Genomic DNA, 13,989 nt, shown 5'->3' with positions numbered 1-13,989 from the left:
GTCCTTTGATTGGAAATGAGTTTTCACTAGAAGAGACAAGAAATTTCCTTACTGGTTAATAACACCTAGATCAGGGGTGTCCAACATGCAGCCCAGGGGTCAAATCAGGCCCCCAGAGGGCTCCTATCATTCCCCCGAGCAACTGGTTGTCATTTGCTTCCTTCTCTCTCTCTCTCTCTCTCTTGCTTTCTTCTGCATAACAGCTTGCTTTGCAAGGCTTGCTCAATCATGCAGCAGAGCTACTGAGCAAAGCCTCTCTTCCTTCTGTTGGCTGAGGCTCCTCCCCCTCCTGGTCCCCTGGGGAAGGAAGGAAAGAGCCAGAGCTTCTTTTGCCCAGTTCCCTGGATCCCATGGGAGAAATACAAAGAAAGTACCTTTAAGACCAACAAATGCTTATGTTTTAAGCATATCTTTAAAAAAAAATCTTTAATTGTGATTGTCTGTGTCCTTTATAAAGCTTATATCTCTGCTATCTAATTTTAAATAGGTGCAACAAGGTCTCATTTATGTCAAATCCAGTCCTCATAACAGGTGCATTTGACATCCCTGATCTAGATGGAGACTAGCCAAACAGGGATGGGAAATGGTCTGGGAAAACTTTTACAGTTGCTTGTGGAAGTAGAAAAATACCGATATCTCACACAACCTGAACTTTGGTATTCAACTGAAAATTGCCATTGGCTGTTTTCTCTGAATGCAGAACAGCATGTCTCTGCTGAAATCCTTTCCATTGGAAAATATGGTGAGAACTAATTTGCTTTTACCCTGGAAGTAATTATGTTAACTTCATTAGGACTGTTTCACCTTGATGCCACTTAACTAATTAGTTTTCCTTGGGCTGAGCTATTGGTTCCCAGCAACAAATCAGCATGTTTGCAAGAAACTGCTCTGAGGTGATCTAGAATCCAGGTGATTGTGGGCAACAGCAGCATTGTGAACTCCTGCCTTTAAAAAGGGGAAGCTGATCTTATCCCCTTCTCCTGACATGGGGAGTCCTTACCCCCTTTCCTAGAAAAGTGATAGGGCTTCATTTTCATGCTAATTCGATGGCATAAAAAAAGTTCATCCTCCATCCTTACCAAGCATACCCAGATCCCCCACTAGTGTTTCCCAGAGAATGTTGCTCTACAGGACTGCTACTAGCAGACTCCTGGCTTCTCATACTACATGGCGATGGATGGATACCTGGAAGCAAAGAAAAGTGGCTGGCCCTTTTGTTAATTTTGTAGAGGAATGTGAAAATGTAAACGTAAGAATTCTCCAGGTGTTTAATTGATGACATCTGAATTTGCCCTTTTCTAATGTGCCTATGAGGATCATTAACAAGTATTGTCAAATGGCACGTGTAATTATTGAAATTTGAGTTCTGTCAGAAGTGTATGAGAAGCATAAGCCTTGAACTAGTACACTTCTTTGCTCCTCCTGACTTTAATTGTCCCTGGGCAGAAAGTAAAACAGTACTTGATCTCTGTACCTTAGATCTCCCTGAACCATATCTGTTCCCCCACATTCATCCCACATTGAGAGAGATCCCAGGTGCAAATGAACATAGTATTGTGTAGGTTCATATATCACTTTCTACAAAGCAGCATGGTCTTTGGCTTGTGCTTTTAATAAGCTTCTATTGGTTTGACTTCAAAGAATTGTTTCGTGCCAGCATAGCATTTTTAGGTGACTGCACACAGGATTTTTTCCAGCCACAACAATGCCTTCATAAATATTGTTACTGCGTGTGTCTTGTTAGTGCAGAAATTAATTTTTATTTGATAGTTGAAGCAAGTTGTAGTTGTGTGAAAAATTGTAGTTGCTGTTAAAAATAAGATACAAAGAAATTGTGGCACCCTTCCTGTTGGCAAACTCATCTAACTCAGATTAGATCACAGCATTACTATGGTCATGTAAGATCACTTACAACATTTAAGTACCTTTCAGATTCATTATTCTAGGATTAGACTTTTGACTTGTGTAACAGCAGTGCTGAAAAGTTCAGTGTTTGTTCTGCATGTCTGTGGGTATATGTGGAATTCTTCTCTTTTGTTCAGCGCTTAAATAATGTTCCTAAGATTGTTAGCTCAGTTAAAGCAGACTTCCCCCATTAGTTTCCACTGAAGTTACTGCAAGTAGTACTGCATAGTCAATAGAAAACAGTGAAGCATTTTTGTAAAGAATAGAATCGAAACTATTCAGGCTTTCATGATTTCCACCCAAAATAAGTGAATCAGAGTTGGGAAGCTTGTTATGAAGTTAAAAATAGTTTCAGGAAGGCAGTATGCATTGAAGCTGACCTGAGTCTGAATCTTCAGGAATGATGCTTTCACAAGTACTATAGATAAATATTTTGGAATATACTTATGTAGGGCACTTTTCACTGGACCCAAACACTCAAAACATTCAGTCATAAATTCCTTGCAAGTTAAAATTGGAATTATATACTGCAGCATTAAAATGTGTCCTAGGGTCATCATGATGTGCGATATACTTTGAGTGCAAAGGAGGGGAAGGCTTGCTAGAGTGGCAAGTAAGAGCAAGAGGGAGTGGTGGGAGTTGAGAGAGGCTTTTAAAAGTGTAGTTCATGGATGATCCCAGTTGGACTCAAGAGTACCAAGATATAGCTCTCATACACAAGCACATTATCTAACTTGGAATAAGCACCGTAGATGGAGAACTCTAGACATAGCGATTAACGTGATATATGGGCACATACGAACCACTGTTCACAATTTGAAAACCCAAGAGCTATTGCAAATTTATTGCCTAATCTTCTTTGGAGGGATAAATGCATATATTATTGCCTTGAGACCCTTTGGAGGGGGCAAGGTGGTATATAAATATTTTAATAAAAATCAGACTCTTGTTATTTTTAGCTGCTAGCAAAGCTGCATGTGGGCACCTTCCCTGCCTCCCACCAGCCCCTTCTTCATGAAGTGTACATCATGAAGGACCCATACAGAGTGTACAGAAACGATTCATTTATTAACCAAATACTGTGACTAATAAAATAATAGTTGTGAAAATGGACAAGAATTATCTGTGGTATGCTACAAACACTCAGGGCAAACCTCCCAAAGGAATAAGACAGATTTGGGGTGGGGGTGGAATGAAGTTTCCTAAGGATCTTTACAGAATTACTATATTCCTAAACCCATTTCAACCAATCTAATTCTGGTCAATCTCATTTCCACCTTGGGGTGAGGGATCTTCTCCCACCCGTAGCAGCTTCTTTGCCACTCAGCTTTAGGGAGTGAACAACCTCCCTCCCTGTCCTGTGTCTTATGTGCACTCTCTCAAGGCTCTGCCTCCTCAGCAGTGATTTGCCCTCCAATTCTATCAGGCCCAGTTCTAGACGTGGAGAATATGTGGCGAATACCCAGAAGAAAAAATGTACAGCAAGGCCCAAGACCTGTGTGTAAAGGAGAATCTGTCTCAGAGCCTACAAGCTGCTCCATTCCTCAGGCTTGGTCCTAGGAAGGGAGGGCCCTGTATCGTTGGTGGCACAGGGACCCAGATTCATGACAGAAATATCCAGTCTTTGTATGTGATTACAACTGGACTATCCTGAGTGAAATTCCTCTCCTGAATTCCAGAATCTTTGTATTGACATTAACCAGATTGGGTGTTGAGCCTCTGAACGGCATTTTGTATTAAAGCTACAGGGTTACATATATTAATCTTCATATTAAATACACCTGGTGTCTTAACAATTAGTGGTGAACAGAAGCTCGGTCACACATCTTCTATGAAGGTTTGTACCTTTTAAAATGTGAAAAACACCTTTGAAACTTTTATCATAGTAATCTAGCATTCAAATATGCCTAATTTACAAAAGTGTAACCATGACCTCAGCTTTATAAAATTATCTGTTTCAATACATAGCTGAGGATTGATTTATCCATATTTATAGAAAAGCTAGTAATTAAAACCAGATTTTTTCCCCAAAATGTGTTTAATAGTGTTTTCATTTTCAAGCTTCTGCCTGTGTGTTAGGCATTTCAGTACAAGGGCTAAAAGCAGTAATCACTGCTATTAACAAAGCAGTGGCTTCATCAGATTAACCAGTGAAGTCTGATTAATCTGAGTTGGACATCTGGTTTTGATAAGTGGTAAAACCTTCATTTTCCCTTCTCCTTCTTGCCTTGGTATTGTATAGCTCCTTCCCCCCCCCCCCCCCATGCCTAGGAGACTTGGAGGATAAAATATGAAGTCTTTCTGTGTTTGCAGCAAGGCAGATGAATAGCCCAGAGACATGGGCTCAAGAGACTGTCATTGCTTCCTGTGCATAAGCAAGCTACAGGAACAGTGGTACTAGATTTGTTACAGGAGAGACTGTTTTGGAACTGGTATTCAGGAATCTTATTTTGACTATTATGTATGCAGATTTATTTCATATTCTGAGGTAGATGTATTCAGTATTCAGAACTGACTATGTATCACTGCTGTATAGGAGTACTGAATGTGAAAAGGATACAAGGCTTCTCTGTTACATCACTCAGTGTTACGTGTGTTGTTGTTTTTGCAAAAAAAAATTGCATAAGTTGAGACCTGGGAGTTCTAGTGTTCTAAATTTGCCTAAAGACAACTGTGACAGACTGCACTTTTAAAAGCTTAGAAGTGCTGTACAAAAAGCTAAGGGGTTAATTCTTCGCATAAACAGAGAGCCTTGAGTGACAAGCTGATCTGAGCAATGGGATTGGTTAGCATCAGCTGAGCAGAAAAAGTCTTGAGAGATCTGCATGCTAAGGGGAAAGGCAGATTTTTGCCTTGACTGAGTTGACTGATGTACTGACAAGCTGATGTCGGCCTTAGCTGAAAGAGTTGAGTACTGACAGTTTTGAATTTCAGCCTTAGCCAAGAGTAGTTTACCACAGATGGAGAAATATTGGCAAGAAAGTTTGGGAAGTAGGCAAATGCTCCCATTTGGGCCAAAGAAAAGGGATAGATCTTCTAGAGAGAGAAGAAAATTCCCTACCCAGTCAAACAGGGAGTTAGCTTTGAAGAGTGGAGAAATCCCTAGTCTGGTGTGGTTCAAAACTGCCTGTAGAAACCTTTAGAGTCAATTTAAAAACTCAATATGAGTACCAATGTGATTAGAGAAAGAGTTTAGGTACTGGAAAGAGTACCTTCTGGAAGCTAAACAAGTCAGTTAATACTCAAAGTGTACTAAAAGTTTTGGGAAAACATTGGAACAAAGCCTCTCAACATAAAGATTTAAGTCACTATGAATAGCTTAAGAAACTTTCATTAGCCTGAAACATAAGAATGGAAGTCTGTGCATATACTAGCCTTATCTCCAAAATTTCAATCCTGACTTCACCTGACCTTTCTCCTCTATATTGAATAAAATACTTTTATTTTTGAATTTCAAAAAGTAAGACTCCATATCTATTTATGCTGTGTCAGATATGAAATCTTGTAATTGTAGTTGGTTGATAAGAAGGAATTTCCATTTAAGTTGTTTAAAGTGGACTCCCAACCCTTCCCCCAGATTCCTGAGTTTAGCCCACAACCAAAATATCATACTGTGATAGAGTGGAACAGTCAGGGTTCCTCATCAAAGAAGAAAACACATTGCTAGGAAAGCTCAGTCAGTAAAAAGAAAGAAAAACAAAGGGAAAAATCTTACTTCTGAGGGAAGGAAGTGGACAGGGCCATCATTACTGCATCTTTCCCAGAGTGAATATTTTATTTAAAACATTTATATACCACTTCCACCCAAATAGAGTCCCCAAGGTAGCGAACATCAAGCATTACTATTAGAGCATTTAAAACAGTTAAAATAAGGTGTTTATACAATGGTTCAATAGAAACATATTAACAGACATAATAGCTAAAAACCAGGGAGGAGGCCAATAATAGTTATTGGGAATGTGCTAACCAGAACAAAAAAATCCTCACCTGGTGGCAGTAGAAGGAGATAGATGAATCTCTCTTTGTAGGGTGTTCTGCAGTTTTGGTGCAACAGAGAAGGCCTTTTCTTAAGTAGCACCGATCTAGCCTCAGATGGCAAGGGTACCTTCAATGAAATTGCTGAGTAGTCAGGTTAGAACTGATAAAAGGAAGTACTTCTTCACCCAAAGGGTGATTAACATGTGGAATTCACTGCCACAGGAGGTGGCGGCAGCTGCAAGCATAGACAGCTTCAAGAGGGGAATGGATAAGCATATGGAGCAGATGTCCATCAGTGGCTATTAGCCACAGCTTATTGTTGGAACTCTTTGTCTGGGGCAGTGATTGTATTCTTGTGCTTGTGTGCTCCCAGCTTTCCTGAAACCCTTTCAACATTTATGTCAAAAACTATATATCATTGCAAGCTATGATTTTTTGCCCACTGTAGAATCAGTGGTTTAATCCTTGTTTAGATGGCAGATGACAGAGAAATTATTTAGCTGTTGAGCTAAAATGAGAGTGGGGATCAAGGAGTCCTCTACCAGACTCTGCTTTGTATCTGAATTGTGCTGTAGAACCTGTGGCAAAGTCAATTCCAGTTCTGGAGAAGTTGTATGAAAGTTCCTGTGAACCTGAAGGTGTACCTTCGCACTTCATAATGCATTATTTCTTCTCTCTAGTTCTTCCAGTGTTGGTGGATCGAATGGGAGATGCCAAAGACCAGGTTCGGGAACAAGCACAGAATCTTGCTTTGAAGCTAATGGATCAGGCAGCTCTACCAATGGTATGTTTCTGGAAGCTTGAGTAAGACTATATCTATTTATGCTATGTCAGATATGAAATCTTGTAATTGTAGTAGGTTGATAAGAAGGAATTTCAGAAAATGCAGTTTTTCACATCCCTTCATGACAGGTAGCATCAGCAAAAATTCCTGCCTTATATGACAATATGGTAGGCCTGTCCACCTTTGCTTTTGGTCATCCTACATTAAGATTAATGTCATGCAGGTATATGGCTTTGTTGTATGCACTACACAGTTATTTAAGATTTACTCCACTATAAGTCCCATTCATTTCTGTGGAATATGTTCTCTTGGGTTTAGGATTGTCACTTAATGTTATCTGAACAAAATCTAGTTAAGCATAGTACACATTCTTCTAATGAGATTAGAGAGCAGGTTTCAATGCAGATTTATATCAGTAATATAAATAATTCTAGAAGAAGGCTAAGTAGACTCATGGGGAGGGATAAAATTACCAAAATATTTCCATTACAGGTTGTACTCATGTCTGTAATCTTAATTTCTGCAGTGTAAAATTGAAGGACAAATATTTTCTTATAATTATATTTGTTTACAAGACCATATTTGTTTGACGTGCTTGCCTTTGTTTGGGTTCAGTTTATTGCTCTTGTTTTTCCTGTGTCCGTGCAAACTGCAGCAGTCAGCTTCATGCTCCCTTTTCTGATCCCTGCTCTCTTGCCATTTTTTGCATCCCTCATCTCTCCAGCAACACCTGATGGGGCTGAGAATTTAATTGTTTCCCTAAAGGCATAGCAGCAGTTTATATGACAACACTGTTGAGAGTTCTAAAGGTCAACATACTTCCAGAAATATTTCATGAAACATGTTACTTCATGGCTAAATAAATAGACAAATTAAGATTTTTCTTCCATCTTGCCAAAAGCAAAACATGGTTACCAAGTATTTAGGGTGAATTTTATCTTCTTGGCAGTGCTGTGGCATTAATCTAGGTTGAGAGGTTTTCGCCAAAGGCTGCTTAGATGCCACACATACATAAATTACTGAACTTCAGCGATTATTAAGGGGCCTATGGGGATGCTGCTGTCATGACATTTCTCTTTGACCATTTTCTGGACTGTATTCATGATTTAAGATTATAGTGGCACTGCTAAGAACCATTGTTAATTAACGAAGATTAGCTTTTCGTTGTGGTTTGAGCTAGTTAAAGGAGATAACAATTTAACCCTTAACCATGGTTAAGTCCGTGGGAGGGGTGTTTTCACACAAAAGAGGAACCATGGGGGTAGATGGAAGCATATGGTTCCAAACCTTGATCCTGAAAAAACATGGTTAATGAATTGGTCTGTCTATTTGTGCATTTCTAGACAGTTTGTTGAATTATTGCTCTTATTTACATTTTCATCTTGTCTACCCTCTGTCACTTTCCAAAAAAGTTTGATAGTATCCTAAAATATTGTGTTCTCTTCTTGCCAAATGTTTTGCCTGTATAGAATCCAGCTGGATTTGATTCAGCCTAGTAGTTCTAAAGAACAAGAAGCCATCAATTTAAAAACCATTGACTACTAAATGAAGGAATCTCTTGTAGTGAGCATGCTGCAAGTGATTTGAGAGCCATACGGAATTTAAGATCATGATATTGAGAACCCTATGCTAATGCAATAATACCATTTCCCCTTGAAGGTTCCATCAAAATGTTTCAAAACTGTTTAAAATATTGTAATTATGAAATGTATTTGTTCTCTGTTTTTTAAGTAAAAATATAATGAATTCACATGTACGACATAGTCTATTTTGGTCATGCTACGGCATGACTTGACTACTGGGAGGGTCTAAATCATAAAATGCTGCAGTCTGGGAAATGTGCTATTGCTCACTGTGCAGCTGTTGCTAAGCAACCTTTCTCCTGAATGCCTGCTGAACGGCTGAGATTATAATGGCAGCACTGCAGCTGAAGGGAGTTGCAGTTGGAGCCTGCTTGCTTTGAAATAGCATTGCACATCCAGTCTTGTAAGCTTCAAGTTTACTGCATTGGCAGTTCTGATATAGAACTTTAGAGCTCCTGGGAGGTCAAGAATTATAAAGAGAAAGCAAGAAAGGAATGAATAAAGGCAGATGAAAGATGGGAAGAGGAATGTGCATAGGAGCAAATGAGTGTAGCTCAAGACATTCGTAATGCAAGAAAGATCCAGAAATCGTCACAGAGGCTCACTGAAGAACAGACGCAACGTTGAAATTTGGAGGACAAATAACAGGATCATAAGTGTGCAATGCAAATACACTGATTGTTTTTAAAGACAGTTTTAAGAATTTCAACAGTCTGAGGGGCATTTGGAAGTCAAAACTGGAAGGGGTTTTTTTAGTGGAGAAGGATTAAAATGGGAGGAATATTTATTTAAGCCTTCATTTGCAATCGTGTTTTTGCATTTGTTGAATAACATAACGAATATCTGACCAGATCTTTGGTCTATCTTAGTAGAGATGTTGTGTGTTCCAGTATTAATATACAAAACTGGGGGTAGATCTAAAATAGCTGTTCTAAACTTTTTGTCCCAAGATCTGTGGTAAACATTCACATAATACTTCATTGCAGGGTTAGTTTAAAGCTGCTGCTATGCATTTAACAAGAGCATTGACATTAAAAAATATGTATCTTTCAATAATTTGCCTACTTTCTTATTTTTAACAGTACATTTGGGATCGCCTTGCTGCTGGCTTTAAGCACAAGAACTATCGGTCACGAGAAGGAGTGTGTCTGTGCCTCATCGCAACCTTAAACAAGTATGTGTATTATTCATTTGGAAATAAGCAACTAAAATGAGTATTTTCTCTTATCTGGTGGTGCACATTTCCCCCTTCTAATGTAGCAGATTTTAAAAGACTTAAAATGGAGGGGGGGGGTCATAATTATTTACTCTAAAATCTTATTCTGGAATTTACCAAAAATATCCAGATTATAAGAAATAGAGGTGCTGTTGTCATTGTGTTGTCCTTTGCTGATATTTTGTGAGGAATGAAAATGACACTTTTTTTTTAACTTTTCTAGCTATGGCGCACAATCCTTAGTTCTCAGCAAATTGGTGCCACACTTATGCAACTTGTTTGGAGACTCCAATAGCCAGGTAAGAATTATTGTTGTTCATAGGAAACTCATACATTATAATTGATAACTGTTTGCATTTCCTACTTGATCTTGCTCCTAAAGTGAGTTTATATTGTCTTTTGATGGTGGGAGGCAGAGAAGGTACAGTTTCTTCATTGACTCTTGAGGTGGGAGGTTCAGAATACCATGAGTTCTTCCAAGCCTGGCCCAAGAGGTTGAATTCCCTTCCGTACACAAGTAAAAGAAGCAGTCTGTCTTAGCTCCATTAACTGTCATCATGGAAAGGGAACAGAGATAAGGCAACCTTTTTGTGGAACCCTTAGTATAGAAATCTCAGATTTGGCTTTCTATATATTAGGGTTATGATATTTAAGGATTACATAAATTAATAAAAACCTGTAGTATAAAATACAAATTTTCAAGGCCCAGTGAAGAATTCTGCTTCTTATTTTGATTCAAGGAAGGGATGGACACAAAGTACAGAGAACTTGATAAAACTTCTTTATTGAACCTAAAATGCCAGTGATGATGATTTTGTGTATAAGGTCAGAAATGAAGACTCCTGGTGTGGATGTGGAATCTATGTGAAGCAAGAAAAGCCTTAAAATCTTTTTTACAGAATTTACACTGTTTATGTGAATGTGATAGGGTGCCAGAGAGCAGAGATGTAGTGAAGGGACTGGCAAAATGGCTTGTAACAAACAAGAATACTGACATGTTACTCAACCAGTGATAGTCATAGTGAGTAAACTGACTTTGATTGTAGATCAGTAATGTTTTGTGTAGCACAGGATATCAAAGAAGGTGCATTTTTCTTTTAAAAAGAAGTCTCTTGAACAAGATTTGGCATTTCCAGAGTTGTAATTACAGAGCCCTTCCCAACACCTGCTTTCCTTGTTCATTGTGTTTGAAAAGACCTAGTATTAAAGCAGCCAATGCAGCCTTGTTCCAAAGCCTTTTTTCTTTATTACTTTACTGAGTGTAACTGGTAAACAGCTGATCGAAAAGGGTAGAAGACTAAGTACAGCACATTCATTTTCATGCCTATAAATACTAAGTTTTTAATGCTTGCACTGTATATTTGCAGGTGAGAGATGCTGCAATATTGGCAATTGTGGAGATTTATAGACACATAGGGGAGAAAGTAAGGGCAGACCTCAACAAGAGAGGAATTCCTTCTGCGAGGTAAGTTCTTGGTATCCATTCCACTGGCTTCTCATTGCTTTTTCAACTGTGGTTATATGTGGTTGAATTTATCTGACAGCTTCGTCAGATCTTCCTCAAAACTAAAATCCTAACTGCAGTGCAAGTATGATGTTGCTGTTCAGAAATGGGAACAGAAGTCAAGCGAGCACACAATAAAAATAACACTTAATAGCACTCTGACATTCTATCTGGAGAACAGTGGTGGGTGCTACTTTCGGGCACTAAATAAGCCATCTTTGAGCATTTATTGCCTAGTAAAGATCTGTGCTTCTCAGAAACAGCTGTTCTTCCTTTCCTTTTCCCATCCCCCCTGCCGTATCCAGGATGTCTCGATTTTGCAAAATATGATGAAATGGGTAGTGGGGGACAAGAGTTTGAATATTCTGTCTTAAGTTAACTAGGACAGTGAGATGGCTAATTGGGTTGTGGGTGGTGATTTGCTATAATCTTGTAGGCAATTTCACAAGAGACCCGAAGAAATAGCAATTCTGATAGTGATACAAATTACTTTCTTCAGTGTTCAGTTATGCACCAGTGTTTTGTATTGAATGTAGTGAAACACTGATTTTTCTCCTGATGGATCTTTCTCTCAAAATCCCAATTTGCACTCTCTCACATTCATTTGTGAGTGAGAGAACAAAAAGCTTTATCTGAACCTTGTGGGCTACCAACAGTCTGACACTACCTCAGGGAGTTCCAGCCTCAGCTGTGAAACTGGTGAATAAATAATAAAACACTTCTAACAATGTACAGGGTTATCTGTCTTTCATCACTAAGTATTCTGTGTAGTATTTTTATATGACCCTTGCTCTAGGGAGCTCAGAGTGGTATATAGAGTTCAACTCGCTCCTCTTGTAGCTTCATAACAGCCCTGTGAGGTATGTTAAGCTGAGAGAGTGAATGGCTCCTAGTAAGCCAGCAAGCTTCATGACTGAAAGAGGATTTGAACCTAAGTCTCTGCTTTCCCTGATCTAACATTCTCATATGCTATGCTGAAAGTCAGTGTAACTGTAGTCAACTCACCTCCTCATTCTTCTATTTGGTAGTAGGGAAAGGCTACTCAAGCAGATGTGATGTCTGCCTTAAGCCAATTATCAAAAGTTGTCATCTGAATTGCAAGTGGTTCTTTATAGCAGACTTCCCTCAGGAATGCATCTTGCTCCATTCCACTCCTTTTCTGTGTGCTCTGGCCATGTCATAGTGCACTTTTCTAGAAGGATGGGTAGCAGTGGTGACAGTAGGAGCAGCTTCTTTCCTAGACAACTAATAGAGAATAGCATGTTAGAAGGAGTGCCTATTAATAATGGCAAACTTCTTCCTCCCTGTGATCTCTGTGTGCAAAGTAAATCCTTCTCCTCTAGCTGTGCATTCACATCAGCAATTCTCTTCCCTTGCTTCCTCACACAAATGCATATGGGTGTGCACCAGGTGCCTGCTGCAGCATCTCTGCTGGCAAAGAACAGTGTCAGCAGTGGCTTGCTCTTAACAGAATGGCTTTCTAGGCATAGACAGAAGAAATCTGAGGCAGGGTGCATGTGTATGGACTACAGCATACTGTAACTAGCTTTCTTCAGAAAAAGATTGCTCATTCTTTAATGTGCATCTTCAGAGTACACACATGAGTTAGAAATAACCCCGTGCCCCCTGCCCCCCCCTTGCAGTCCCCTCTGCACCCTCTCATACTTCACTGAAGCAATACAGTAGTGACTCCCTCTCTCCTACTTGTCCTTCAGTTATCTCAGACACATACACACATGGGTGCACCAATAAAAGAAAATGATGGTCACAGAGCTCCTGTGACCCCCACTATTTAGTGGGTTGTGAGTGCTTCCCTGCCCCCCCACCACTTGAAGAGCACTGCTTCAACTGCAGGTGCCAGGAATCAAGCATGTAAACATTGGACATGAAATTCATCTTATATGCAAGGTGAGAACATGCTAGACTTCCTTTCTGGCTTTTCCATTTGACTATACAATATATCACGATAGAATATATAGCATTTACAATTCTGCAGAATACAGAAATAACAGAAGATGTCATGAGAAATTTGATGAATATATTTTGCTTCTAAGAATTAGGAAGGTAACTGCTTTAAGTTACTGGCAAAATGTGGTATCTTGCCAAAAGCAACAGTCTTGCAACTTCTTTTCTACTGGGTAAACTATAATAAAAACTGTTGCATGATGCTTAAAAATTTCCTGCCCCTAACAAGGCGGAATGGTGGTAGGAAAACTTAAGTGTGATAATGTTGCTTATTTATTCCATGCCAGGCAGAGGGGGGGGGGGGGGAGATGCAAGGTTGTTGCCTTTGCCAGATACCACACATCGCCAAAAACATCTGGTTCTTCCCTTAGACATTGCTGGGCAGTATCAGTGTTTTCTGTTATTTGAGGCCAGTGTGGTTGTTACGTATAGAGAGCAGGTTTGTCAAGTTTAAGTTTACTGTTTAGTCAAATCCTCTTTTCTTTTTTTTGTTAAATATACTTGACATGCTATAAAATCTAGCCAAGTTGTGTTGGGTCAAAATGTTTGGAATTCTAGTAATATCACTCTGATGCTAAAGACTTAGGTGTAGATTTTTTTTTTTTTTTTGGTCAGCAACAGCTGCTCAGGCTGCATAATATCAAAAGAAAACTACGTCATATGTCACCAACCAAATGTAAGCCACACAAAGCAAAAGTTATAGGCTTGTTTGGAATGACACCCTTTTTTGTGGCCAATATTGAGTTAATCCACTAGCAGTGAAATCCAAGTAGTTACTGTTACAATTAGCCATGAAGAAAATATGGCCAAGAGCTGGCAGTACAGAAGGAAGATGATGATGAGGGAATTTTCCACAACACTTCTTAGAAGTTTTAAACATTTTTTTCAGACTCTGGGCCCAACTTTAACTACATCCAGCAAAACTGAACTTTTAAAATTATTTTGTTATTCCTCCCATTCTTGTAACTCGGCTCTAGGTGACTGAGGACAGAGCTTGTGTCCATTTAATGGTTGCATGGAAGAGGGGTATTGGTAGATGCAGCCTGTCATTAAG

At 39.2% G+C, this 13,989-nt stretch overlaps 1 protein-coding gene across 43 annotated transcripts in view; it reads left to right on the top strand.

Moving 5' to 3' along the window:
• Nucleotides 1-13,989, top strand: part of CLASP2 (cytoplasmic linker associated protein 2) — a 160,704-nt gene that overhangs the window by 17,990 nt on the left and 128,725 nt on the right. For 42 of the 43 annotated variants that reach the window (XM_060247591.1, XM_060247592.1, XM_060247593.1 and 39 more), the window contains exons 3-6: nucleotides 6,564-6,667; nucleotides 9,333-9,424; nucleotides 9,690-9,765; nucleotides 10,834-10,931. In XM_060247591.1, coding sequence (XP_060103574.1) covers nucleotides 6,564-6,667; nucleotides 9,333-9,424; nucleotides 9,690-9,765; nucleotides 10,834-10,931 — 370 coding nt within the window. Of the gene's footprint in view, nucleotides 1-6,563; nucleotides 6,668-8,519; nucleotides 8,654-9,332; nucleotides 9,425-9,689; nucleotides 9,766-10,833; nucleotides 10,932-13,989 lie in introns of those variants that run through there. The other variant, XM_060247580.1, reaches the window with a different exon arrangement.

Source organism: Heteronotia binoei, chromosome 10, assembly GCF_032191835.1.
Source record: "Heteronotia binoei isolate CCM8104 ecotype False Entrance Well chromosome 10, APGP_CSIRO_Hbin_v1, whole genome shotgun sequence".
Classification (NCBI taxonomy): Eukaryota; Metazoa; Chordata; class Lepidosauria; order Squamata; family Gekkonidae; genus Heteronotia; species Heteronotia binoei.
This window is presented reverse-complemented; position numbering and strand designations above follow the sequence as displayed.